At 42.3% G+C, this 27,130-nt stretch overlaps 2 protein-coding genes across 2 annotated transcripts in view; one reads left to right on the top strand and one right to left on the bottom strand.

Annotated features, from left to right (window-relative positions):
• Nucleotides 1-84: 84 nt before the first annotated feature.
• LOC139423742 (MORN repeat-containing protein 4-like) lies at nt 85-21,340 on the bottom strand. Its single transcript, XM_071175362.1, has 5 exons — nt 21,276-21,340; nt 19,186-19,264; nt 7,881-7,995; nt 1,395-1,504; nt 85-670 (listed from the first exon to the last, which is right to left on the bottom strand). Exons 2-5 carry the CDS (start codon nt 19,250-19,252, stop codon nt 480-482), a joined length of 483 nt encoding a protein of 160 aa, XP_071031463.1. The 5' UTR covers nt 19,253-19,264; nt 21,276-21,340; the 3' UTR covers nt 85-479.
• A 1,519-nt stretch (nt 21,341-22,859) lies between these two features.
• Nucleotides 22,860-27,130, top strand: part of LOC139423741 (ligand-dependent corepressor-like) — a 78,632-nt gene continuing 74,361 nt past the window's right edge. Inside the window, exon 1 of the mRNA XM_071175361.1 lies at nt 22,860-22,956. Coding sequence (XP_071031462.1) covers nt 22,860-22,956 — 97 coding nt within the window. The remainder of the gene's footprint in view (nt 22,957-27,130) is intronic.

The raw sequence follows: 27,130 nt of genomic DNA, 5'->3' as shown, positions 1-27,130 counted from the left end.
AGCGAAGCAATATGCTTAATATTAGGAGAGTTGAGAAATAAATATAGTTAGCCTACAGATAGCTGATGGGATCCTCCTCTTTTTAATAGAGACAATCAAAAGTCTGAGTTTGCCAGACGCACCGGTTTGATAGTGTCAAGAACTGTATCGCTGCTGGGGTTTTCACGCTCAACAGTTTGCTGTGTGTATCAAGAATGGTCCACCACCCGAAGGACATCCAGTCAACTTGACACAACTGTGGGAAGCATTTAGAGTCAACATGGGCCAGCATCCCTGTGGAACGCTTTCGACACCTTGTAGAGTCCAGGCCCCCGACGAACTGAGGCTGTTCTGAGAGCAAAGATGTTCTTAATGTTTTGTACACTGTGTACAGAGGAGTACAGCCGTAAAGACAGAGAACAGAATGAAATGAATGAAGAAAAAGAAGGGTGTGAGTATGATAGTGAAGTGCTCCCTGAGTAGCGCACCCTAGCTGCAGGTCACATGGAGAGCGCCCGTGCCTTGGCGGCTGCCCCCTGTGCCCGCTGCACCGTGCCCTGGCACCCCTCTCTGCCCACCAGCTGGCCTCTCTCAAACAGACCCTCGTGGCTCGTCCCTCCTCTTCCTCCTCCTCTTCCTCCTCCTCCTCCTCCCCCTCTTTCCGGACCTCCGTCAGCGAACGTCAGCATACCTGCAAAGGTCATGTTTAAGTTCAAGTCTTCAGTCCATTTTTTTCAATTTTTGCCTAAAATGACATACCCAAATCTAACTGCCTGTAGCTCAGGACCTGAAGCAAGGATGTGCATATTTTTGACACCATTTGAAAGGAAAGACTTGGAAGTTTGTGTAAATGTGAAATCAACGTAAAAGAATATAACACATTAGATCCGGTAAAAGATAATACGAAGAAGAAAACATGCATTTTTTTGTATTTGTTTTGTACAATCATATTTGAAATGCAAGAGAAAGGCCATATTGTATTATTCCAGCCCAGGCGCAATTTAGGTTTTGGCCACTAGATGGCAGCAGTGTATTTTCAAAGTTTTAGACTGAATCAATGAACCATTGCATTTCTGTTCAAAATGTTGTAGATTAACAAGAATTTCGGCTTTCTGCCAATATCAGATATGTCTATGACCTGGGAAATGTTCTTGTTACTTACAACTTAATGCTAATCGCATTAGCCTATGTTAGCTCCACCGATCCCATAGAGGTTTTAAACCTAAATCTAACCTTACTGCTACACATTAAACCCCACTCTAAATATACAGAATAATTGAAAAAGACCCTGCTACAGATTCCTTTTACAAAGTGAGTTGTGTAATTTAACAGTGAGAGAGAGAGAGAATTAACTTGTTTAGTTCAACCTTATAAGAGAAGTATAAAGAGAGTGTTGCTGAGATTCTACTGTTTACCGTATCCCTGCACACATCCACTCTTGAACTCTCCCTCGAACTTCATCCCGTCGAAACGACTGAAGACGCCTGCGCCTTGGAACTTCCCCTGAATGAAGTCTCCTTCGTACCTGCAAGAGACACACAGATGCACAAACAGTGGGGTGTGTTCATTAGGCACCAAACGGAAGAACACAGATGGAAACAGGGAGGAACTAACTGGGTTTGTCCAATAAGAAATTATCAGGTCTGTGGACAATGCTGTCAACATTTACATTTTAGTCAATTAACAGACCCTCTTATCGAGAGCGACTTACAGGAGCAAGTGCCTTGCTCACCTAGTCGGCTCAGGGATATGAACCAGAGACCTTTTGGTTACTGGCCAAGCGATGTTAAAACTTCTTGACGCACCCATCCCGTTAGCGGGATCATTTCCGGCATCATCCGCTGAATTGCAGAGTGCCAAATTCAAATTAAATTACTAAAAATATTTAATTTTCATGAAATCACAAGTGCAATATAGCAAAACACAGCTTAGCTTGTTGTTAGTCCACCTGGCGTGTCCGATTTCAAAAAAGCTTTTCGGCGAAAGCATACCAAGCATTTATGTAAGGACATCTCTCTCAGCAGACAAAACATTACAAACAGCTAGCAGCAAAGAAGATTGGTCACGAAAGTCAGAAAAGCAATAAAATGAATCGCTTACCTTTGATGATCTTCGGATGTTTGCCCTCACGAGACTCCCAGTTACACAATAAATGTTCCTTTTGTTCCATAAAGATTATTTTTATATCCAAAATACCTACATTTGGTTGGCGCGTTATGTTCAGAAATCCACAGGCTCGAGCGGTCACGACGGGGCAGATGAAAATTCCAAATAGTATCCGTAAAGTTCGTAGAAACATGTCAAACGTTTTTTATAATCAATCCTCAGGTTGTTTTTACAATATATAATCGATAATATTTCAACCGGACTGTAGCTTCTTCAATAGGAGAGAGAGAGAAAATGTCTGCTCCACTCTGTTGGCGCATTCAAAACGCTGCTGGCACCCAGCTATCCAATAATGCGATGTGATCATTCTCACTCATTTTTCAGAATAAAAGCCTGAAACTATGTCTAAAAACTGTTCACACCATGTGGAAGCCATAGAGAAAGGAATCTGGTTGATATCCCTTTAAATGGAGGGAAGGCATGCAACGGAACAGGGAGATTAGTTTCTCTTAGGCACTTCCTTGTTGGATTTTCCTCAGGTTTTCACCTGCAATATCAGTTCTGTTATACTCACAGACAATATTTTGACAGTTTTGGAAACTTTAGAGTGTTTTCTATCCTAATCTGATTATATGCATATTCTAGATTCTGGGCCTGAGAAATAGGCAGATTCATTTGGGTACGTTTTTCATCCAAACATCAAAATACTGCCCCCTACACTCAACAAGTTAACCGCTAGGATACCTCACACAACATGAACCTACGCTACATCATCAAACACCTGGATAACCCAAAGACATATGCAGTGATTTTGTTTGTGGATTTTAGTTCAGCATTCAATAGCATCATCCCAGAACTGTTACAAGACACTCCTAGCTGAACGTGTCCAGTTCCATCTGTCAGTGGGACACTGACTTCCTGTCCAACTGGAGCGCCACAAGGATGCGTGCTCTCGCCTCTACTCACTCTACACCAATGACTGCACCTCCAACAACGCATTTGTCAAACTACTCAATTTTGCAGATGACACAGCTCTAGTCATCACCGTAGGCGATGAGTCCATGTACCATGGAGAGGTCGACAGGTTAATGGCACGGTGCAGTCGCAATATCCTGGAACTCAACACAGAGAAAACCGTGAAAATGGTGGTTGACTTTAGAAAATGCCCCCCACAATCTCTCCGCCTCTAGATTGATGGCTCAGCTGTTAACACAGTTGAATCACTCAAATTCCTGGGCACCATCATCTCCCACAACCTCAAATGGGAGGACAGCATCACGGAGGTCGCCAAGAAGGCACAGCAGCAGATGTATGACTTGCGACAGGTGAAAAAACTCAATCTCCCAGTCAATCCTGAGCCGGTTTTACGCATTAACCATCGAATCCATCCTCACCTCTATAACCGTCTGCTTTGGGCCTGGATCTGCCCGCCGCAAGGGAAAACTACAATGCATTGTCGGATCTGCAGAGAGGGTCATCGGCTGCCACCTGCCCTCCATCGAGGTCCTGCTCGACTCCAGGGCAAGGAAGTGTGCAGGAAAGATCATTGCCAACACCTCCCACCCGGTCACCCCCTTCTCCAAAAATGCCCCTCTGGCAGGCGGTTCAGGTCACTCATGACAAAAACTGCCACCTGAAAAGTTTATTCCCCCGGACCGTGGCCCTCACCGTGGCCCTCACCGTGGCCCTCACCGTGGCCCTCACCGTGGCCCGCACCGTGGCCCTCACCGTGGCCCTCACCGTGGCCCTCACCGTGGCCCTCACCGTGGCCCGCACCGTGGCCCTCACCGTGGCCCTCACCGTGGCCCGCACCGTGGCCCTCACCAACCAGCTATCTGGCCAATAGAGACTGAAGGACTATGGACTCGATGCTGCACACCGCATCAAGCCATCTCTGAACTGTAATCTAAATAACTGTACTATACTGCATTGCACTCTGTTCATCTCTGAAAATAGACATATTTATACTGAAACTATACAGCCACTGTGTATCAATAGTTTACACACTGTGAATGAACCGTATACCCACTGTGTATCAAACGTAACCTTTGTTTTAACTTGTCTGTATTCTGTATCTAAATGTTGTCGTTCACTAGCAGCACCATATCACCAGGTAACATTCTGATTATGTTGTCGTTCACTAGCAGCACCATATCACCAGGTAACATTCTGACTATGTTGTCTTTTACTAGCAGCACCATATCACCAGGTAACATTCTGACTATGTTGTCTTTTACTAGCAGCACCATATCACCAGGTATCATTCTGACTATGCTGTCATTCAAAAGCAGCACCATATCACCAGGTAACATTCTGACTATGTTGTCTTTCACTAGCAGCACCATATCACCAGGTAACATTCTGAATATGTTGTCTTTCACTAGCAGCACCATATCACCAGGTAACATTCTGACTATGTTGTCTTTCACTAGCAGCACCATATCACCAGGTAACATTCTGACTATGTTGTCATTCAAAAGCAGCACCATATCACCAGGTAACATTCTGACTATGTTGTCATTCAAAAGCAGCACCATATCACCAGGTAACATTCTGACTATGTTGTCTTTTACTAGCAGCACCATATCACCAGGTAACATTCTGACTATGTTGTCTTTCACTAGCAGCACCATATCACCAGGTAACATTCTGAATATGTTGTCTTTCACTAGCAGCACCATATCACCAGGTAACATTCAGACTATGTTGTCTTTCACTAGCAGCACCATATCACCAGGTAACATTCTGACTATGTTGTCATTCAAAAGCAGCACCATATCACCAGGTAACATTCTGACTATGTTGTCTTTTACTAGCAGCACCATATCACCAGGTAACATTCTGACTATGTTGTCTTTGACTAGCAGGACCATATTACCAGGTACAATTCTGACTATGTTATCTTTCACTAGCAGCACCATATCACCAAGTAACATTCTGACTAGGTTGTCTTTCACTAGCAGCACCATATCACCAAGTAACATTCTGACTATGTTGTCTTTCACTAGCAGCACCATATCACCAAGTAACATTCTGACTATGTTGTCATTCAAAAGCAGCACCATATCACCAAGTAACATTCTGACTATGTTATCTTTCACTAGCAGCACCATATCACCAGGTAACATTCTGACTATGGTGTCTTTCACTAGCAGCACCATATCATCAAGTAACATTCTGACTATGTTGTCTTTCACTAGCAGCACCATATCACCAAGTAAGATTCTGACTATGTTGTCTTTCACTAGCAGCACCATATCACCAAGTAACATTCTGACTATGTTGTCTTTCACTAGCAGAACAAGATCAACAAGTAACATTCTGACTATGGTGTCTTTCACTAGTAGCACCATATCACCAAGTAACATTCTGACTAGGTTGTCTTTCACTAGCAGCACCATATCACCAAGTAACATTCTGACTATGTTATCTTTCACTAGCAGCACCATATCACCAGGTAACATTCTGACTATGGTGTCTTTCACTAGCAGCACCATATCACCAAGTAACATTCTGACTATGTTGTCTTTCACTAGCAGAACAATATCAACAAGTAACATTCTGACTATGGTGTCTTTCACTAGCAGCACCATATCACCAAGTAACATTCTGACTATGTTGTCTTTCACTAGCAGCACCATATCATCAAGTAACATTCTGACTATGTTGTCTTTTACTAGCAGCACCATATCACCAGGAACCATTCTGACTATCTTGTCTTTCACTAGCAGCACCATATCACCAAGTAACATTCTGACTATGTTGTCTTTCACTAGCAGCACCATATCACCAAGTAAGATTCTGACTATGTTGTCTTTCACTAGCAGCACCATATCACCAAGTAACATTCTGACTATGTTGTCATTCAAAAGCAGCACCATATCACCAAGTAACATTCTGACTATGTTATCTTTCACTAGCAGCACCATATCACCAGGTAACATTCTGACTATGGTGTCTTTCACTAGCAGCACCATATCATTAAGTAACATTCTGACTATGTTGTCTTTCACTAGCAGCACCATATCACCAAGTAAGATTCTGACTATGTTGTCTTTCACTAGCAGCACCATATCACCAAGTAACATTCTGACTATGTTGTCTTTCACTAGCAGAACAAGATCAACAAGTAACATTCTGACTATGGTGTCTTTCACTAGTAGCACCATATCACCAAGTAACATTCTGACTATGTTGTCTTTCACTAGCAGAACAATATCAACAAGTAACATTCTGACTATGGTGTCTTTCACTAGCAGCACCATATCACCAAGTAACATTCTGACTAGGTTGTCTTTCACTAGCAGCACCATATCACCAAGTAACATTCTGACTATGTTATCTTTCACTAGCAGCACCATATCACCAGGTAACATTCTGACTAGGTTGTCTTTCACTAGCAGCACCATATCACCAAGTAACATTCTGACTATGTTGTCTTTTACTAGCAGCACCATATCACCAGGGACCATTCTGACTATGTTGTCTTTCACTAGCAGCACCATATCACCAGGGACCATTCTGACTATCTTGTCTTTCATAGCAGCACCATATCACCAAGTAACATTCTGACTATGTTGTCTTTTACTAGCAGCACCATATCACCAAGTAACATTCTGACTATCTTGTCTTTCACTAGCAGCACCATATCCCCAGGTAACATTCTGGCCATGTTTCCTTTCACTAGCAGCACCATATCACCAAGTAACATTCTGACTATGTTGTCTTTTACTAGCAGCACCATATCACCAAGTAACATTCTGACTATGTTGTCTTTTACTAGCAGCACCATATCACCAAGTAACATTCTGACTATCTTGTCTTTCACTAGCAGCACCATATCCCCAGGTAACATTCTGACCTTGTTTCCTTTCACTAGCAGCACCATATCACCAAGGAACACTATGATTCTGATTTTAGTTTTCTGTAGCAAAGCATTTAAAAGTGTTTTTCATTGCTTACCATAATGAATAGGACCCCAATGTCAAGGAGTTTGTTTCTGCACACTGATTGTGTTAACTTTGTTTTGAGTGGATTTAAAAAAATGTATTTGTTAGGCAGTTGTCTGGTGCATAACTATTTAGTGAGCTATGCTGTCATATAATAGATATCATTCAGCTGAGAAATGTCACCAAGAAGTCTCGAACAAGAACAGAATGCTGTCAGAACACAGACAAATATAAGCAGAGAACCTTGACCTGAGGTGGGTGGAATCTTCACTGATGGACTGATCCATTCTCCTGTTCTCACAACCCAGGTCTGCTACGTGCTCTGTGACACGGAATACAATACACAGCAAAAAAAAGTCCATTTGTGCAGCGATTCGTTTTACTTTAGCCGCGCAGTGGGTGACGTTGCCGAGATCCTCGTTAAAGCAACTGACACTTAATTATCTCAATCAAGCTCTGCTCTCAAGGTGAAGGAGGTTGGTTATAATTGCGATGCAAGCAACACAAATTGCATCCCCACATGACTTTGTGTGACATCGGAGTAGAGTTGGATCTAGAGGAAAGCGGTGCCTGTTGCTTCTAAAATCACAACACTAAGAGAACATCTGTTTGCAAAACCACATGGACGCGGTAAGGAAGTCTTTTCCAGTTAGAAGTAACACGAATGAAGACAATGAACAGGGGAGATATCTAAATGCAACACGTTGCCTCAGGGCATCGGTCAATATAAATGTGCTGTAAGGGGGAATAGGGTCGTTTTAGACACAGCCGGCATTTTAGACGTCAGACAGTTTTAATGTCATTAGCAGGGTCAAAGGTGAAATAGGAATGGTGAGACATTGTTACCTGGATCCATCAGGGAAGACCAGCATCCCACAGCCGTTGAAGAGTCCGTTCTCGAACTGACCAGTGTAACACGTCCCGTCACTTAACGTCAGCTGGCCTAGACCATGTCTCAGACCTGGGGGACAGACAAACCAGTTAGTTACTGGCCTAGACCATGTCTCAGACCTGGGGTACAGACAAACCAGTTAGTTACTGGCCTAGACCATGTCTCAGACCTGGGGGACAGACAAACCAGTTAGTTACTGGCCTAGACCATGTCTCAGACCTGGGGGACAGACAAACCAGTTAGTTACTGGCCTAGACCATGTCTCAGACCTGGGGGACAGACAAACCAGTTAGTTACTGGCCTAGGCCATGTCTCAGGCCTGGAAAACAGACAAACCAGTTAGTTACTGGCCTAGACCTTGTCTCAGGCCTGGAAAACAGACAAACCAGTTAGTTACTGGCCGAGACCTTGTCTCAGACCTGGGGGACAGACAAACCAGTTAGTTACTGGCCTAGACCATGTCTCAGACCTGGGGGACAGACAAACCAGTTAGTTACTGGCCTAGACCATGTCTCGGACCTGGGGGACAGACAAACCAGTTAGTTACTGGCCTAAACCATGTCTCAGACCTGGGGGACAGACAAACCAGTTAGTTACTGGCCTAGACCATGTCTCAGACCTGGGGGACAGACAAACCAGTTAGTTACTGGCCTAAACCATGTCTCAGACCTGGGGGACAGACAAACCAGTTAGTTACTGGCCTAGACCATGTCTCAGACCTGGGGGACAGACAAACCAGTTAGTTACTGGCCTAGACCATGTCTCAGACCTGGGGGACAGACAAACCAGTTAGTTACTGGCCTAGACCATGTCTCAGACCTGGGGGACAGACAAACCAGTTAGTTACTGGCCTAGACCATGTCTCAGACCTGGGGGACAGACAATACCAGCTAGTTACTGGCTTAGACCATGTCTCAGACCTGGGGGACAGACAATACCAGTTAGTTAGTTGGTTACCAGTTAGCTAGACCATCATTGTAAATAAGAATTTGTTCTTAATTATTTAACATTTATTGAATAAATAAAGGTTAAATAAAATACACAAATAAGTCAGTTAGTAGTTAGTTAGTTACACGTTTATTCGTTATCAGCTAGTTAGTCACAAGTTAGTTAGTTATGTTAGTTATCAGTTAGTTAGCGAGCAGGCAAGTTAGTGCAAAATTAAATTGCAATAGACCGAACTGGACAAAAATAAAAAATGTCAAATTCACTTTAAAACATGAATGAAAGAAATCAAAAGACCACCTTCTTTTTCATAATAATTGTTCATAAATCACCATGTGGATAAAGGATAAAGATGCGTCATGTGGAAGAGGTTAATGCAAGGTGAAGAGCTTATTGGACCATATGAAACCACCAGCTCTATAGTACAGCTGCTATATAGACTCTCTGAGTTTCGGCCTGTACCTTTAAAAAAGCCTGTCTGTCTCGCCTTTATCCGTACAGACTATACAGTACATGAAGGCCTTTGTTGGTCAAATCTGCATGGCTATTCTTCAGGTAGTTGGGTCGTGAAGTAATTGTGAAGTAATATTATTATAATAGGGCCAGAACACTCAATTGCTCCAAATACCTTACAACCAGAGTCAGGCTCTTTGTCAGTACTTAGAGCTTCAAAATAGTCTGTCTAGCTGTCTGTCTAGCTGTCTGTCTAGCTGTATGTCTAGCTGTCTGTCTAGCTGTCTGTCTAGCTGTCTGTCTAGCTGTCTGTCTAGCTGTATGTCTAGCTGTCTGTCTAGCTGTCTGTCTAGCTGTCTGTCTAGCTGTCTGTCTAGCTGTCTGTCTAGCTGTCTGACTAGCTGTCTGACTAGCTGTCTATCTAGCTGTATGTCTATCTAGCTGTCTGTCTAGCTGTCTGTCTAGCTGTCTGTCTAGCTGTCTGACTAGCTGTCTGACTAGCTGTATGTCTAGCTGCATGTCTAGCTGTCTGTCTAGCTGTCTGACTAGCTGTCTGTCTAGCTGTCTGTCTAGCTGTCTGTCTAGCTGTATGTCTAGCTGTCTGACTAGCCGTCTGTCTGGCTGTATGTCTAGCTGTATGTCTAGCTGTCTGTCTAGCTGTCTGACTAGCTGTCTGTCTAGCTGTCTGTCTAGCTGTATGTCTAGCTGTCTGTCTAGCTGTCTGACTAGCTGTCTGACTAGCTGTCTATCTAGCTGTCTGTCTAGCTGTCTGTCTAGCTGTATGTCTAGCTGTCTGACTAGCTGTCTATCTAGCTGTATGTCTATCTAGCTGTCTGACTAGCTGTCTGTCTATCTAGCTGCTGTCTAGCTGTCTATCTAGCTGTCTGTCTATCTGTCTGTCTGTCTATCTATCTATCAATCTGTATATCCAGATGTCTATATCTGTCTGTCTGTCTGTCTGTCTGTCTGTCTGTCTGTCTGTCTGTCTGTCTAGCTGTCCGTCTTTCTCACTTTTGTCCTTGTTCTTTAGACTATACATGCAGCTTATTTAGAAGTGCCAGGTCTGTCTACTCAAACCCACATCACTTGTCATGGGGTGGTTGGGTCAGGAAAAAAAAATAACCTCTCAGGGCTTCCAAATACACCTCTCAGTGCTTCCAAATATACCTCTCAGGGCTTCCAAATACACCTCTCAGGGCTTCCAAATACAACTCCCAGGGCTTCCAAATACACCTCTCAGGGCTTCCAAATACACCTCTCAGGGCTTCCAAATACAACTCCCAGGGCTTCCAAATACAACTCCCAGGGCTTCCAAATACACCTCTCAGGGCTTCCAAATACACCTCTCAGGGCTTCCAAATACACCTCTCAGGGCTTCCAAATACAACTCCCAGGGCTTCCAAATACACCTCTCAGGGCTTCCAAATACACCTCTCAGGGCTTCCAAATACACCTCTCAGGGCTTCCAAATACAACTCCCAGGGCTTCCAAATACACCTCTCAGGGCTTCCAAATACACCTCTCAGGGCTTCCAAATACACCTCTCAGGGCTTCCAAATACAACTCCCAGGGCTTCCAAATACACCTCTCAGGGCTTCCAAATACACCTCTCAGGGCTTCCAAATACAACTCTCAGGGCTTCCAAATGTTCTTGGAAGTTGAAAAGAGGCTGCCTGTCTTTCCTTGGTCCTTGTTAACTTCTATACTGTTGTTTCTTTGGGAGACCTGGGCATGTTCTATTCAAACATACATCTCAGGGTCTCTGTAACCTATGTAGTTAAAGAAAATGACACTTTTCGTGGGCAGTTGGATCGAAAGTAATTTAACAGTGAAGTGGGACTAAAAGATTTTCTTGCTCTAAGACATACCAATCTCAGGGTCTCTGAATGTTCCTGGAACTTAACAAACAGGCTGCCTTGTCACTTCTAGTAAAGAATGTGAGTAAAAAAAATATAGCAAGTAAAAAAAAGAAAGAATTCTAATGTAGATGTTTTGTCCTGTCAGTCTATGTAGATTTAACACATACCCTCTAGGAGGCATTCCAGCCATGTCTCAACACACTGTATTTTACAACTGTGTGTATTGTAGGCTACAGCATTCTCCCAATTGTAGCCTACTGAATGAGGTCCACTGTATGGAGTCCACTAAATGAGGTCCACTGCATGGAGTCCACTGCATGGAGTCCACTGAATGAGGTCCACTGCATGGAGTCCACTGCATGGAGTCCACTGAATGAGGTCCACTGCATGGAGTCCACTGAATGAGGTCCACTGCATGGAGTCCACTGCATGGAGTCCACTGAATGAGGTCCACTGCATGGAGTCCACTGAATGGGGTCCACTGCATGAGGTCCACTGAATGAGGTCCACTGCATGGGGTCCACTGAATGAGGTCCACTGAATGAGGTCCACTGAATGAGGTCCACTGCATGGGGTCCACTGAATGAGGTCCACTGAATGAGGTCCACTGAATGAGGTCCACTTCATGGGGTCCACTGAGTGGAGTCCACTGCATGGAGTCCACTGAATGAGGTCCACTGCATGGAGTCCACTGAATTGGGTCCACTGAATGAGGTCCACTGCATGGAGTCCACTGAATGAGGTCCACTGAATGAGGTCCACTGAATGAGGTCCACTGAATGGGGTCCACTGAATGAGGTCCACTGCATGAGGTCCACTGAATGAGGTCCACTGAATGAGGTCCACTGAATGGGGTCCACTGAATGAGGTCCACTGCATGAGATCCACTGAATGGGGTCCACTGCATGGGGTCCACTGAATGGAGTCCACTGAATGAGGTCAGGTGAAATAGGTATTTGGGCAGCAATACGTTTGAACGTAAAGTATCGGAGCACACAAGTGAACACAGTGGATTAGGATTTAGGAAGGGGGAGGTGAGAGTGAGAGAGGGAGAGGAAGGGGGAGGGTGGAGGGAGGTGAGAGTGAGAGAGGAGGGGGAGGGTGGAGGGAGGGGGAGGTGAGGTGAGGGTGAAAGAGGGAGAGGAAGGGGGAGGGTGGAGGGAGGTGAGGGTGAGTGAGAGAGATGAGGGTGGTTTTCTGCTGCCAAATACTAGTGTACTAAATTAGTATAACACAGTATTAGGATTTAGGAAGGGGGTGAGGGAGGAGGGGTGAGAGGAGTGGAGGGAGGAGGGGTGAGAGGAGTGGAGGGAGGAGGGGTGAGAGGACTGGAGGGAGGAGGGGTGAGAAGACTGGAGGGAGGAGGGGTGAGAGGACTGGAGGGAGGAGGGGTGAGAGAGGGGTGAGGGAGGAGGGGTGAGAGAGGGAGAGGAAAGGGTGAGGTAGGAGGGGTGAGAGAGGGAGAGGAAAGGGGGAGGGAGGGAGGGGTGAGAGAGGGAGAGGAAAGGGTGAGGGACAGAGAGGTGAGAGAGGGAGAGGCAAGGGTGAGGGAGGGAGGGGTGAGAGAGGGAGAGGAAAGGGTGAGGGAGGGAGGGGATGAAAGAGCACAGGGCTGCCAGCTAGTGGTGTAGATTGACTAAATTAGATGTGCCATCTGTCACTATGACTACGCAAACCTCCTCTCTCTAATCTCAGTTCAGTTTTTTTTTTTTAATGAGATTTGGACGGCGAGGTAAAACTAAACTGGCTGTTAGACGAAATACAGTCAAGAGCCTTCCGGAATCAAATCAAATTGTATTTGTCACATGCACCGAATACAACAGGTGCTTACTTATAAGCCCTTAATGTGAGTCTGCACGTGCGTGTGTATGTGTGTGTGTGGGCCGTACGGTGTTGACATGGGATTTGTGTCCCCCAAATCTCAGTGTCGAAGCCAGCCAAGTAGAGTTAAGTAAGAGGCGGTGGCTGAGATTTCACAAGGCTTCCTTCCACTGACTGAGGTCCACTGAATGTTGGTTAGATAGTAGGTTTTGTTGTGGAATTGTTAGATATTACCTGTTAGATACTGCCTCGCTTTCGGATCTAGAAGCATAAGCATTTCGCTACACTCGCAATAAGATCTGCTAACCATGTGTATGTGACCAATAACATTTGATTTGATTTGTCAAGCAGGGACGTCAGTCGTCTTACACGAGGCAAGAGGGTTGAAATAGCTACCATTTAAAACTTAAAGGACACGAGAAAGTGCATTTCTAGCCCATGTTTCTCTAGCTCACGTGATCAAGGTCAAATTCCTGAACTGTCAAAAACATTCTGAACGAAAATGTATGGGAAATGACTTGACAGTTTGACAGAACTATTATCAATGCCACAAGTTGTTTCCAAGCAAGATATGTATAACACACAAACATCTCCCCATACTATTACAACTAATTCATTCCCCCAGTATTACAAGTAATTCATTTCCCCCAGTATTACAACTAATTCATTTCCCCCAGTATTACAACTAATTAATTTCCCCCAGTATTACAACTAATTCATTTCCCCTAGTATTACAACTAATTCATTTTCCCCAGTATTACAACTAATTCATTTCCCCTAGTATTACAACTAATTCATTTCCCCTAGTATTACAACTAATTAATTTCCCCTTTGTATTACAACTAATTAATTTCCCCATAGCATTAAAACTAATTAATTTCCCCATAGTATTACAACTAATTAATTTCCCCATAGCATTAAAACTAATTAATTTCCCCATAGTATTACAACTAATTAATTTCCCCTTTGTATTACAACTAATTAATTTCCCCCCAGTATTACAACTAATTCATTTCCCCTATTGTACAGAGTAATTAGCCTTACCAGTTTAGCTAAAGCAGTAGTGCTACTGGACACACACACAAACAAACACACGCACACACACACACACACACACACATACACACACACACACACAAAAACACACACACACACACACACAAACACACACACACACACACACACACACACACACACACACACACACACACACACACACACACACACACACACACACACACACACACACACACAAACATCTCTCTCAAAGTTGTCTTTCTTAGCTAATAACAGACTTGAACGGTGGATAATTAAAGATATGCCATCAGTCAGCCTGTCTCCTGTGTGTCCCAATTCAACCTGTTAGCTATACCTGTCAATACAAACAATCACCCTTACAACAAGGGAACTAAACAACACACCAGACACACCAAATGACCTCTGACCTCTCTGAAGCCACCATATGTTATCAGTTAAACAGAACGGTTTTCTAAAATAGCTCCAAACTTGTTCTCTAGTTATTGTGGCATCCTTTATCTCTGGGGCTACCGTGACGTCTCGTGTTTTTGTCAAACTGCAAATACTGGTTTGGTCAGTGTAGCGTTAATGTGGATATTACGCGGCTGTGTGTGTGTGTGTGTGTATTTGTTTGCTTGTGTATTTGTATGTGTGTTGTCGCTATGACAGCAGAGGGTATATAGTCTGTAGAGAATTGCCGGTGGATACGGATTCTGTTTTTGACCTAGAATTAGTACAGACGACACACCCTTAGGCTCCGGCCTACCACTCCTCTCTGCTGTTTACTCAGAAGCAACAATCTGGACTGAGTTGAGACTTTTGATTCGTTTGAAACCTCCAGACACCTGAGGCTGACACAGTGAGAAATACATCCAGAGGGGGAATGGAGCATGTAAAGTACCTGCTAACTTTACTTTCATGTCTGACGTGTACTGTTGGAGTACATGCATGTTGTATTTATGCCGAGTAAGAAAAGAAACGCAACATGTAAAGTGTTGGTCCCATGTTTCATGAGCTGAAATAAAAGATCCCAGAAATGTTCCATACGCACAAAAAGCTTATTTCTCTCAAAATGTGTTTATGTCCCTGTTAATGAGCATTTCTCCTCTGCCAAGATAATCCATCCACCTGACAGATGTGGCATATCAAGAAGCTGATTATTCAGTACGATCATTACACAGGTGCACCTTGTGCTAGGGACAATAAAAGGCCACTCTAAAATGTGCCTTTTTGTCAAACAACACAACATCATAGATGTTAGTCTCAAGTTTTGAGGGAGTGTGCAATTGGCATGCTGACTTCAGGAATGTCCACCAGAGCTATTGCCAGAGGATTTAATGTTAATTTCTCTACCATAAGCCGCCTCCAACATCCTTTTAGAGAATTTGGCAGTACGTGTAACCGTGTAACCACGCCAGCCCAGGACCCCCACACCGGCTTCTTCACCTGCAGGATTGTCTGAGACCAGCTATAAGTGATAAAGGGATGAGTAAAGTGATAGAGGGATGAGTAGAGTGATAGAGGGATGAGTAAAGTGATAAATGGATGAGTAAACTGATAGAGGGATGAGTAAAGTGATAGAGGGATGAGTAAAGTGATAGAGGGATTAGTAAAGTGATAGAGGGATTAGTAAAGTGATAGAGGGATGAGTAAAGTGATAGAGGGATGGGTAGTGATAGAGGGATTAGTAAACTGATAGAGGGATGAGTAAAGTGATAGAGGGATTAGTAAAGTGATAGAGGGATTAGTAAAGTGATAGAGGGATTAGTAAAGTGATAGAGAGATGAGTAAAGTGATAGGGGGATGAGTAAAGTGATAGAGGGATGGGTAGTGATAGAGGGATTAGTAAACTGATAGAGGGATGAGTAAAGTGATAGAGGGATTAGTAAAGTGATAGAGGGATTAGTAAAGTGATAGAGAGATGAGTAAAGTGATAGAGGGATTAGTAAAGTGATAGAGGGATAGAGGATAGAGGGATTAGTAAAGTGATAGAGGGATAGAGGGATTAGTAAAGTGATAGAGAATAGAGGGATGAGTAAAGTGATAGAGGGATGAGTAAAGTGATAGAGGGATAGAGGGATGAGTAAAGTGATAGAGGGATAAAGGGATAGAGGGATTAGTAAAGTGATAGAGGGATAGAGGGATTAGTAAAGTGATAGAGGGATTAGTAAAGTGGTAGAGGGATAGAGGGATGAGTAAAGTGATAGAGGGATAGAGGGATGAGTAAAGTGATAAAGGGATAAAGGGATAGAGGGATTAGTAAAGTGACAGAGGGATAGAGGGATTAGTAAAGTGATAGAGGGATTAGTAAAGTGGTAGAGGGATAGAAGGATGAGTAAAGTGATAGAGGGATGAGTAAAGTGATAGAGGGATAGAGGGATTAGTAAAGTGATAGAGGGATAGAGGGATGAGTAAAGTGATAGAGAGATGAGTAAAGTGATAGAGGGATGAGTAAAGTGATATAGGAATTAGTAAAGTGATAGAGGGATGAGTAAAGTGATAGAGGGATGAGAAAATTGATAGAGGGATTAGTAAAGTGATAAAGGGATAAGTAACATGAAAAAGGGATGAGTAAAGTGATAAAGGGATGAGAAACATGATAAAGGGATGAGTAAAGTGATAGAGGGATAGAGGGATTAGTAAAGTGATAGAGGGATAGAGGGATAGAGGGATTAGTAAAGTGATAGAGGATAGAGGGATGAGTAAAGTGATAAAGAGATGAGTAACATGATAAAGGGATGAGTAAAGTGATATAGGGATGAGTAAAGTGATAGAGGGATTAGTAAAGTGATAGAGGGATAGAGGGATTAGTAAAGTGATAGAGGGATGAGTAAAGTGATAGAGGGATGAGTAAAGTGATAGAGGGATGAGTAAAATGATAGAGGGATTAGTAAAGTGATAGAGGGATACAGGGATTAGTAAAGTGATAGAGGGATTAGTAAAGTGATAGAGGGATGAGTAAAGTGATAGAGAGATGAGTAGAGTGATAGAGGGATACAGGGATTAGTAAAGTGATAGAGGGATGAGAAAAGTTATAGAGGGATGAGTAAATTGATAAAGGGATGAGTAAAGTGATAGAGGGATGAGTAAAGTGATAGAGGGACAAGTAAAGTGATATTGGGATGAGTAAAGTGATAGAGGGATTAGTAAAGTGATAGAGGGATGAGTAAAGTGATAGAGGGATGAGTAAAGTGATAGAGGGATGAGTAGAGTGATAGAGGGATTAGTAAAGTGATAAAGGGATGAGTAAAGTGATAGAGGGATGATTAAGTGATAGAGGGATGAGTAAAGTGATAGAGGGATGAGTAAAGTGATAGAGGGATGAGTAGAGTGATAGACGAATACAGGGATTAGTAAAGTGATAGAGGGATGAGAAAAGTTATAGAGGGATGAGTAAATTGATAAAGGGATGAGTAAAGTGATAGAGGGATGAGTAAAGTGATAGAGGGACAAGTAAAGTGATATTGGGATGAGTAAAGTGATAGAGGGATTAGTAAAGTGATAGAGGGATGAGTAAAGTGATAGAGGGATGAGTAAAGTGATAGAGGGATGAGTAGAGTGATAGAGGGATTAGTAAAGTGATAAAGGGATGAGTAAAGTGATAGAGGGATGATTAAGTGATAGAGGGATGAGTAAAGTGATAGAGGGATGAGTAAAGTGATAGAGGGATGAGTAGAGTGATAGACGAATACAGGGATTAGTAAAGTGATAGAGGGATGAGAAAAGTTATAGAGGGATGAGTAAATTGATAAAGGGATGAGTAAAGTGATAGAGGGATGAGTAAAGTGATAGAGGGACAAGTAAAGTGATATTGGGATGAGTAAAGTGATAGAGGGATTAGTAAAGTGATAGAGGGATGAGTAGAGTGATAGAGGGATGAGTAAAGTGATAGAGGGATGAGTAGAGTGATAGAGGGATTAGTAAAGTGATAAAGGGATGAGTAAAGTGATAGAGGGATGATTAAGTGATAGAGGGATGATTAAGTTATAGAGGGATGAGTAAAGTGATAGAGGGATGAGTAAAGTGATAGAGGGATGAGTAAAGTGATAGAGGGATTAGTAAAGTGATAGAGGGATAGAAGGATTAGTAAAGTGATAGAGGGATGAGTAAAGTGATAGAGAGATTAGTAAAGTGATAGAGGGATTAGTAAAGTGATAGAGGGATTAGTAAAGTGATAGAGGGATAAGTAAAGTGATAGAGGGATGAGTAAAGTGATAGAGGGATGAGTAAAGTGATAGAGGGATGAGTAAAGTGATAGAGGGATTAGTAAAGTGATAGAGGGATTAGTAAAGTGATAGAGGGAATAATAAAGTGATAGAGGGATAGAGGGATTAGTAAAGTGATAGAGGGATGAGTAAAGTGATAGAGGGATGAGTAAAGTGATAGAGGGATGAGTAAAGTGATAGAGGGATGAGTAGTGATAGAGGGATTAGTAAACTGATAGAGGGATTAGTAAAGTGATAGAGGGATAGAGGGATGAGTAAAGTGATAGAGGGATTAGTAAAGTGATAGAGGGATTAGTAAAGAGATAGAGGGATTAGTAAAGTGATAGAGGGATAGAGGGATTAGTAAAGTGATAGAGGGATGAGTAAAGTGATAGAGGGATGAGTAAAGTGATAGAGGGATGAGTAAAGTGATAGAGGGATGAGTAAAGGGATAGAGGGATTAGTAAAGTGATAGGGGGATTAGTAAAGTGATAGAGGGATGAGTAAAGAGATAGAGGGATGAGTAAAGTGATAAAGGGATACAGGGATTAGTAAAGTGATAGAGGGATTAGTAAAGTGATAGAGGGATGACTAAAGTGATAGAGGGATGAGTAGAGTTATAGAGGGATACAGGGATTAGTAAAGTGATAGAGGATAGAGGGATTAGTAAAGTGATAGAGGGATTAGTAAAGTGATAGAGGGATTAGTAAAGTGGTAGCGGGATAGATGGATAGAGGGATTAGTAAAGTGATAGAGGATAGAGGGATTAGTAAAGTGATAGAGGATAGAGGGATTAGTAAAGTGATAGAGGGTTTAGTAAAGTGATAGAGGGATTAGTAAAGTGATAGAGGGATGAGTAAAGCGATAGAGGGACGAGTAAAGTGATAGAGGGATGAGTAAAGTGATAGAGGGATTAGTAAAGTGATAAAGGGATGAGTAAAGTGATAGAGGGATCTTGCCTTCCCTCCACTCCCCATGGTACTCTTCACCGTTGGAATAGGTGAAGGATCCTCTTGTCAGGGTCATATCACACAGGTCCTGTTGTACACACACACACACACACACACACACACACACACACACACACACCAATTATTATTGGGTTATGATACTACATACCATGATGGGTTATGATACTACATACCATGATGGGTTATGATACTATATACCATGATGGATTATGATACTATATACCATGATGGGTTATGATACTATATACCATGATGGGTTATGATACTATATACCATGATGGGTTATGATACTATATACCATGATGGGTTGTGATACTATATACCATGATGGGTTATGATACTATATACCATGATGGGTTATGATACTATATACCATGATGGGTTATGATACTACATACCATGATGGGTTATGATACTATATACCATCATGGGTTATGATACTATATACCATGATGGGTTATGATACTATATACCATGATGGGTTATGATACTATATACCATGATGGGTTATGATACTACATACCATGATGGGTTATGATACTTTATACCATGATGGGTTATGATACTATATACCATGGTGGGTTATGGTACTATATACCATGATGGGTTATATAACCATGATGGGTTATGATACTATATGCCATGATGGGTTATGATACTATATACCATGGTGGGTTATGGTACTATATACCATGATGGGTTATATAACCATGATGGGTTATGATACTATATACCATGATGGGTTATGATACTATATACCATGATGGGTTATGATATTACATACCATGATGGGTTATGATACTATATACCATGATGGGTTATATAACCATGATGGGTTATGATACTATATACCATGATGGGTTGTGATACTATATACCATCATGGGTTATGATACTATATGCCATGATGGGTTATGATACTATATACCATGATGGGTGATGATACTATATACCATGATGGGTTATGATACTATATACCATGATGGGTTATGATACTATATACCATGATGGGTTATGATACTATATACCATGATGGGTTATGATACTATATACCATGATGGGTTATGATACTATATACCATGATGGGTTATGATACTATATACCATGATGGGTTATGATACTATATACCATGATGGGTTATGATACTATATACCATGATGGGTTATATAACCATGATGGGTTATGATACTATATATCATGATGGGTCATGATACTATATACCATGATGGGTTATGATACTATATACCATGATGGGTTATATAACCATGATGGGTTATGATACTATATATCATGATGGGTCATGATACTATATACCATGATGGGTTATGATACTATAAACCTCCACCCCAAAGTACTTCGTGCCCCTCTAAATGAATGGGTGCATGACTCTTCTGCAAACACCCACAGAGCGCTAACCTGACTGAGACACATTTTGGCGCACAGTTTGGAGCGCTCGCCCAGACAACCCGTGGTTTAACTCACACAAAGAACTGATCTCTGCATTATTTTTGCGGTAGGCAGTACAGAGACCGTAAAATATTCATATGAGCGCCATGACGTTAGGCTTTTTAATGATGTGGTCTTTATTCTATTTGCAACTAATGAAAATGAATTATCAGGCTATAGCCTACTGAACGAACGAATGGCCTACCCGAACTATAGCTGTGATGGCAGGTCAGGGCGAAATAATATGATCAAGAACACAGTTATAGCCTAAGAATGGAAAGTCCATCGAGATATTCCATTGCTCATTGTTGTAAACTAGGCTGTGTCTCTGACACAGGGACGTTTGAAGGATTCTCATCCTATTTTTTCTCCTCTGGATTTAATGATGTTACATCAGTACATGTGAATAAAACCAAAACACTTTTATATATTTAACAATAAGAAAAGGAATCCAAAAATTCTCTAGATATTGTTATTCTCTTAATGCAGCCTATGAATCAATACAATAGAGGATGCATATGCCCCGTCTAAAATGTTGCCACAGTAACGGTGCGATTTTCCCTTTCACGTTGCCGGCAGATAGCATTGAGAAAATCATCATTGCCACGGCGATTAAACAATCAAATTATTTACCTGGTAGGTATTTTACACCAAGAGAATCCACCTTCCCTACATCACTGACAGAAAACCGGTTAGTGGATGATTCTACACCTTCCAGTGAAAATTAGCTTTCCGTAGCCTCGCATCTCCTGGCAAGAGGCTTCAGCATTATTCCAAGGTGGCGCGGTCCTATTGAGCATCTTTCACTTGACCTTGATTCAAACACTCATCCGATTGGCTGTCTGCTCCTCGTCCAGTGCATCTATGGAAGACATGTTTGTGAAGGGCAACCCCTCATTCAACAGAGTTCGCCGATATAATTAGCCGGAGTGCTCCTTGTTAAACCGTTTGCCCTTGCCTTTTATGTGCCGTCCACGTCTCTGAAGAGGTATAAACCGCCATTGAGGCTGCTTTTTAATGATATTATGTAACTTTGGTGATCAATTTGGTGATTATACTTTGGTGGCGGGTTTCATTGAAAACTCTGATTTATTTGACCCTATATCGCAAAAGAACAGCTGCGAGGGTTGGCGAGGGTTTTGTCACCAAGCAGATGATATCTAAACCAATATGGCAAAGTAGAGGGGACATTCTTTTATTCCTGAAACATACCACATGGCAAACAGGAAGTCATAAAGATCGCAATTGAATTAATGTGATTAAGTTGTAGGAAACCTGATGAAGAAAAAAAACACGGATGTGAAAATGGACCCGTCTTTGTAAAGCAGCTGTAACAGACGGGTTTTGATAAACTCCTTCTGGGTTTAGAACTGAGAACCCCCCTTTCTTCCCCCTTTGACTGAGGTCGAATACTATTACAGTAATATAGAATGATAAATAATATAATAAATTGGAATCAAATATAATTGAAATATAATTGGAATCAAATGTAATTGAATAGAATGTTAAAGAATTGGAATAGATTAGAATAGGATTGAAAGAACAGAATAGAACCAAAGCCAAGCAGTCTCTCAAATATCGGTAGGAACAGTGTAATTTCGATTCAGTATAAAGTTGATTATGCTTATCATACAACAACACACACACAGCCAGAAATATGAATAATAATCTCTGTTCATACCGTCATACAAAGGTCTCTTCCCTGTAAACCCCGTGTATGTGTTAATGCTGAATTATCATTATCTCCTGTTTACATGTATTAAATATATGGTAATCATTGACCTTTCTTTTATTATGACGGTTCTATAGGAAAACATTGGCTGTACATGATCTATCTAAATACCACGGCAATGTATAGGCTACCCACTGCGCATTATTAAAACTCATAACGCACTGATGCCCTTTAACACAGATTTGAGAACATTTGGACCATAGCCTACACACTGTACATTCAATCTATACGTTTCTTTATTGATCCATATGCCTTTGTTGCGGGTTTAAATTCCATCACTGACGTTCATTCTCTCAACAGAACTGAGATGTTGGGGGGTCTATCGGGTGGGTGGTGGTGGTGGTGGGTGGGACCGTGAGCGGATGCTGCAGCTATAAGTCCCCCCTACATTTTGTACTCCACCCATAACCCTCAAAAAGTATTGGTGACGTATGCGCACAAGCACCTAGCAGAATGTGCGCGTCCGCGGGAGGGCCCGGTAGAAAATGGCGAGTCTGTGCAAAAGGCAGCAATGCACGATCGAGAGGCGCGGCTTTCGGCAGGAACTTGACTCGTGGCGACACAAACTCATTCACTGTGTAGGTAAGCTCGTTTCGCCTTGCATGGAGGTTCGGCTGGAGAGCCAGGGTGCGCGTGGTTTGGGGAGAAAACTCTTAAATGTCTTGGCTGTTGTGTCCTGACGCTGCTGCTGAGGTCCGCAAGCCAAGGGTGCTGAGCGGAGCGAGCTGTCATTTTTTTGTTGCCTCGCGTCTCAACACCGACCGCCTCCCCCGGATCTGCCCAAATATATAGTTAAAGTTTTTAAAAGCTTTGGATCTTATTGCCATGTGTTTCAGCGATATGGACGTTATGTTGTTATTATATGTGGATGTGATAAATGTGTTTTTCTCGGGTATTAGTGATTTGAAAGGGAGGAAAATATTTTTGTCATTTTTTGTGCTGTTTATTTATTGTAAAGCAGGGCGTGTCACGTGTCCAGATGGAATTGTAGCTCGGCAAATGAGAAAGGGTTTTCTGTGCCTGTGTGCGCGCTGCTCATTTTATTGTAGGCCTACTATAATATTGTTGGGGGAGGGCAGTGCGCGTTCCACCTTCAGAATTGAAACGGGGATTGGTGTTGCGCGTTACCTTGTTGCCCTGGACGTCGGCACCAGGGAACGCGCATTGCTGCATTGGGGAAATGTCACAGAAAATAATTTTAGTATTTTAGGGAAGGTGGGGGATGACAAAGAAAATGACACTGCGTTTCATCTCGCTGGCCACGGTTGAAAACATGGACTGTTCGTTCTTGTTGTTGTAGTACTTGTTGAAATCATTCGTTACAATGTAACTACTCTGCAGTTTAGATTTTGTTTTGTAGCAGTTTACAGCAAACGATTGTTTAGGGAAAATGTTTTTTCTCATTTAGGTATAGCTTGTTGTTGTAATGTAAACCGATGCAGTGGACATTCCGTTGTTTTGGAAAGCTGCGTTATCCCACTCAATGCAATGCATTCTATTTTAATCTTTGATAATCGGTCCAATGTTTCTTCAATAGACTAACATTAATTGGCAACAGCATAATGACAGTATTTTAATAACAATATGGATATTTTGGATTTCCCCTCCCCCAATATTCTCTCGTTTCATTAGCTTTGTTTAATCCGGTTAAATCGGTAGATCCGGTGTCATTGGGAGATTATGATCAACTTCGTTCTGATCTTTAAAACTACAGGTTTCCTCTTTTTCAAACCGAGGTTTGTAATCTCCCTTTTATCAGTAGCATATATCTATATATCTATCCCTCTGCAACACTCCTGCCCTTGGCAGTATACTGTATCAGGTGTTAGGCTACAGACCTACCTACAGCTTGATCTTGTTCTGTGTGAAAATCTTCCTGGCCCCTGCACCTGCTGCCTGGCTAACCGGACTGACCCGCGCTAACCGGACTGACCCCGCTAACTGGACTGACCCGCGCCTTGACGACCGTTTCATCTCAATTTAGGATCTTTTTTTCCAAAATAATAATTGAACCAGTAGGTACCATCGAAAGACACATCTAGACACATTTTCTCTTGCCGGGCTCACTTGAGAAACAAGAACAAACATTTATTTTCAACTTCAGAGTAGGCCTAAGTGTTTTATTATCTCCTCTCCAAATAATAGTTGAACATTTCACTGTGGACATTTAACCACGTCTGCTTCTGTCACAGCAGACATGTTCTTCAGGGATGTCAGGCAGCGTATCTATTGAGGCTTTATATCGTGTTGTTGCATGTCAATAAACTCATTGGACTGTTTTTAGGAGGTTGGATTGGGTGTAGTGATCTTTATCCCACATAGCCCTGTATGTAATGTAGGTTTCATGCAGTATGTTCAATATCAGCCTCCCACCACGTTTCCATGGTGAATCTAACTGTATGCAGAATTTGCCTTAGGGCTTATTGATGTCAGTGAACAGCATAGGCCTTCTGTATCCTAGAGCACAAAGGTTGATGTTATTAGCTGCTATGTCTTTTTTCTGCCCCACTGTAATTGATTTGGCACATGTGTAATAGTGTCTATATAACCGCTTGGCTGAGAAAGGGAGAGACTTGGAGACTTAAAGACTTCATAGATAATCTGGATTTTTGTACAGTTGGTCAGAGGAATACATTTAGTCTCTAACACTTTAACATCCATCTCTGTCTCTCTCTCTTTCCCTTTCCATCCCTCAGTGTTTCTCTCCCTCCATCCCTCTCTCTAGTTTCCAGATATCTGGTCATTCAGTATCACAGATGGGTTCCCCAGAGATTTGCCTCCTACTTTCTCATCTAGTTAATTCTCTCGTGGGGGTTTTGAAAAACATGTGTTGTCATTTATCAGGTGTACCTTCGCCCCGCAGTCTGCCTCCACTAACCCGATCGCGCGCGCGCGCACACACACACCCAGCCACACACACACACACACACACACACACACACACACACACACACAGAAGGGTTATATACATTCAGGGTTAAGTTGAGAACAGACTGTACAGAGTTTAGATGTAGGGATTTAAAGGACTATAGACACACACACACACACACACACACACACACACACACACAGACTGCTGAGATTGATAAGCACAATGTGTGTGTGTGCAGTTGTGTGTCTGAGGTGCCATGTGTAGCTACTAGCTAGAACCTGCCCTTTGACTGCACTGACTAGTAATCCCCTGTCCTTTCTGCAGAGACACTGAGCCTCTTCGCCCATCTGTGCTGTACACACACACACACTCCCTAAAACAAGAGCAAATTACATTTTAAATCTCATTTTTACTCACTTAAAAAAAAAACTCTAGACACTATTTAGGAAGATATTTTCCAAAGTTGTATTTGGAGATGCTGTGCTGCTGTTAAGGTGCTGCTGTTAAGGTGCTGCTGTTAAGGTGCTGCTGTTAAGGTGCTGCTGTTAAGGTGCTGCTGTTAAGATGTGTTAACTCAGCTCAGTAAAGCAGTACTAAAGGGTTTGACAAATATGATGTCATCAATGTATTTGAACTTTGGGTTAAAAATGCCAGTCTTCCTCTCCTCCCTGTTTCAGATCAAAGTCCTTTAAATCTCTAAATCTAAGCTACACTGTACTCAACTTAACCCTACATTTATATAACCCTTTTCTCTGTGTGGTGTGGGTCAAGATAACAGCCTTACATAAGAACCAGCCATTAAACAATCTGGTTGGGCAGGTTAAAAGAGATCAGTATATGGGCCCATGCTGGTCTGTGCTTTCTTAATGTACTGTTAAAGAGAATTTGAACACACACACAGAGACGTTGTGAGGATTGATGCATCCGCACACGCAACTCCTTTTTTTGTGAAAAATAATGTTGACTTTGACACAGCTAGAAATCATATTCAAATCCCACAAAGTTGTTCAGTCATTTGTTATTTTGTGTGAAAGGTGACATTTGAGCAAAAATGTAGTGTGTGTGTGTTTGACTAGCAGCGTAGAAGAGAGGGAATTGTTTTGGTTTGGTGTATTTGACTAACAGCGTAGAAGAGAGGGAATTGTTTTGGTTTGGTGTGTTTGACTAGCAGCGTAGAAGAGAGGGAATTGTTTTGGTTTGGTGTGTTTGACTAGCAGCGTAGAAGAGAGGGAATTGTTTTGGTTTGGTGTGTTTGACTAACAGCGTAGAAGAGAGGGAATTGTTTTGGTTTGGTGTGTTTGACTAGCAGCCAAGAAGAGAGGGAATGGTTTTGGTTTGGTGTGTTTGACTAGCAGCGTAGAAGAGAGGGAATTGTTTTGGTTTGGTGTGTTTGGCTAACAGCGTAGAACAGAGGGGATTGTTTTGGTTTGGTGTGTTTGACTAGCAGCAACAAAGAGAGTGAATTGTTTTGGTGTGTTTGACTAGCAGCGTAGAAGAGAGGGAATTGTTTTGGTGTGTTTGACTAGCAGCGTAGAAGAGAGGGAATTGTTTTGGTTTGGTGTGTTTGACTAGCAGCCAAGAAGAGAGGGAATGGTTTTGGTTTGGTGTGTTTGACTAGCAGCGTAGAAGAGAGGGAATTGTTTTGGTTTGGTGTGTTTGGCTAACAGCGTAGAACAGAGGGGATTGTTTTGGTTTGGTGTGTTTGACTAGCAGCAACAAAGAGAGTGAATTGTTTTGGTGTGTTTGACTAGCAGCGTAGAAGAGAGGGAATTGTTTTGGTGTGTTTGACTAGCAGCGTAGAAGAGAGGGAATTGTTTTGGTTTGGTGTGTTTGACTAGCAGTGACGAAGAGAGGGAATTGTTTTGGTTTGGTGTGTTTGACTAG

This window comes from Oncorhynchus clarkii, chromosome 13, assembly GCF_045791955.1.
Source record: "Oncorhynchus clarkii lewisi isolate Uvic-CL-2024 chromosome 13, UVic_Ocla_1.0, whole genome shotgun sequence".
NCBI classification, from domain to species: domain Eukaryota; kingdom Metazoa; phylum Chordata; class Actinopteri; order Salmoniformes; family Salmonidae; genus Oncorhynchus; species Oncorhynchus clarkii.
The sequence above is the reverse complement of the archived record's forward strand: the minus strand, read 5'-3'. Positions and strand labels throughout refer to the sequence as shown.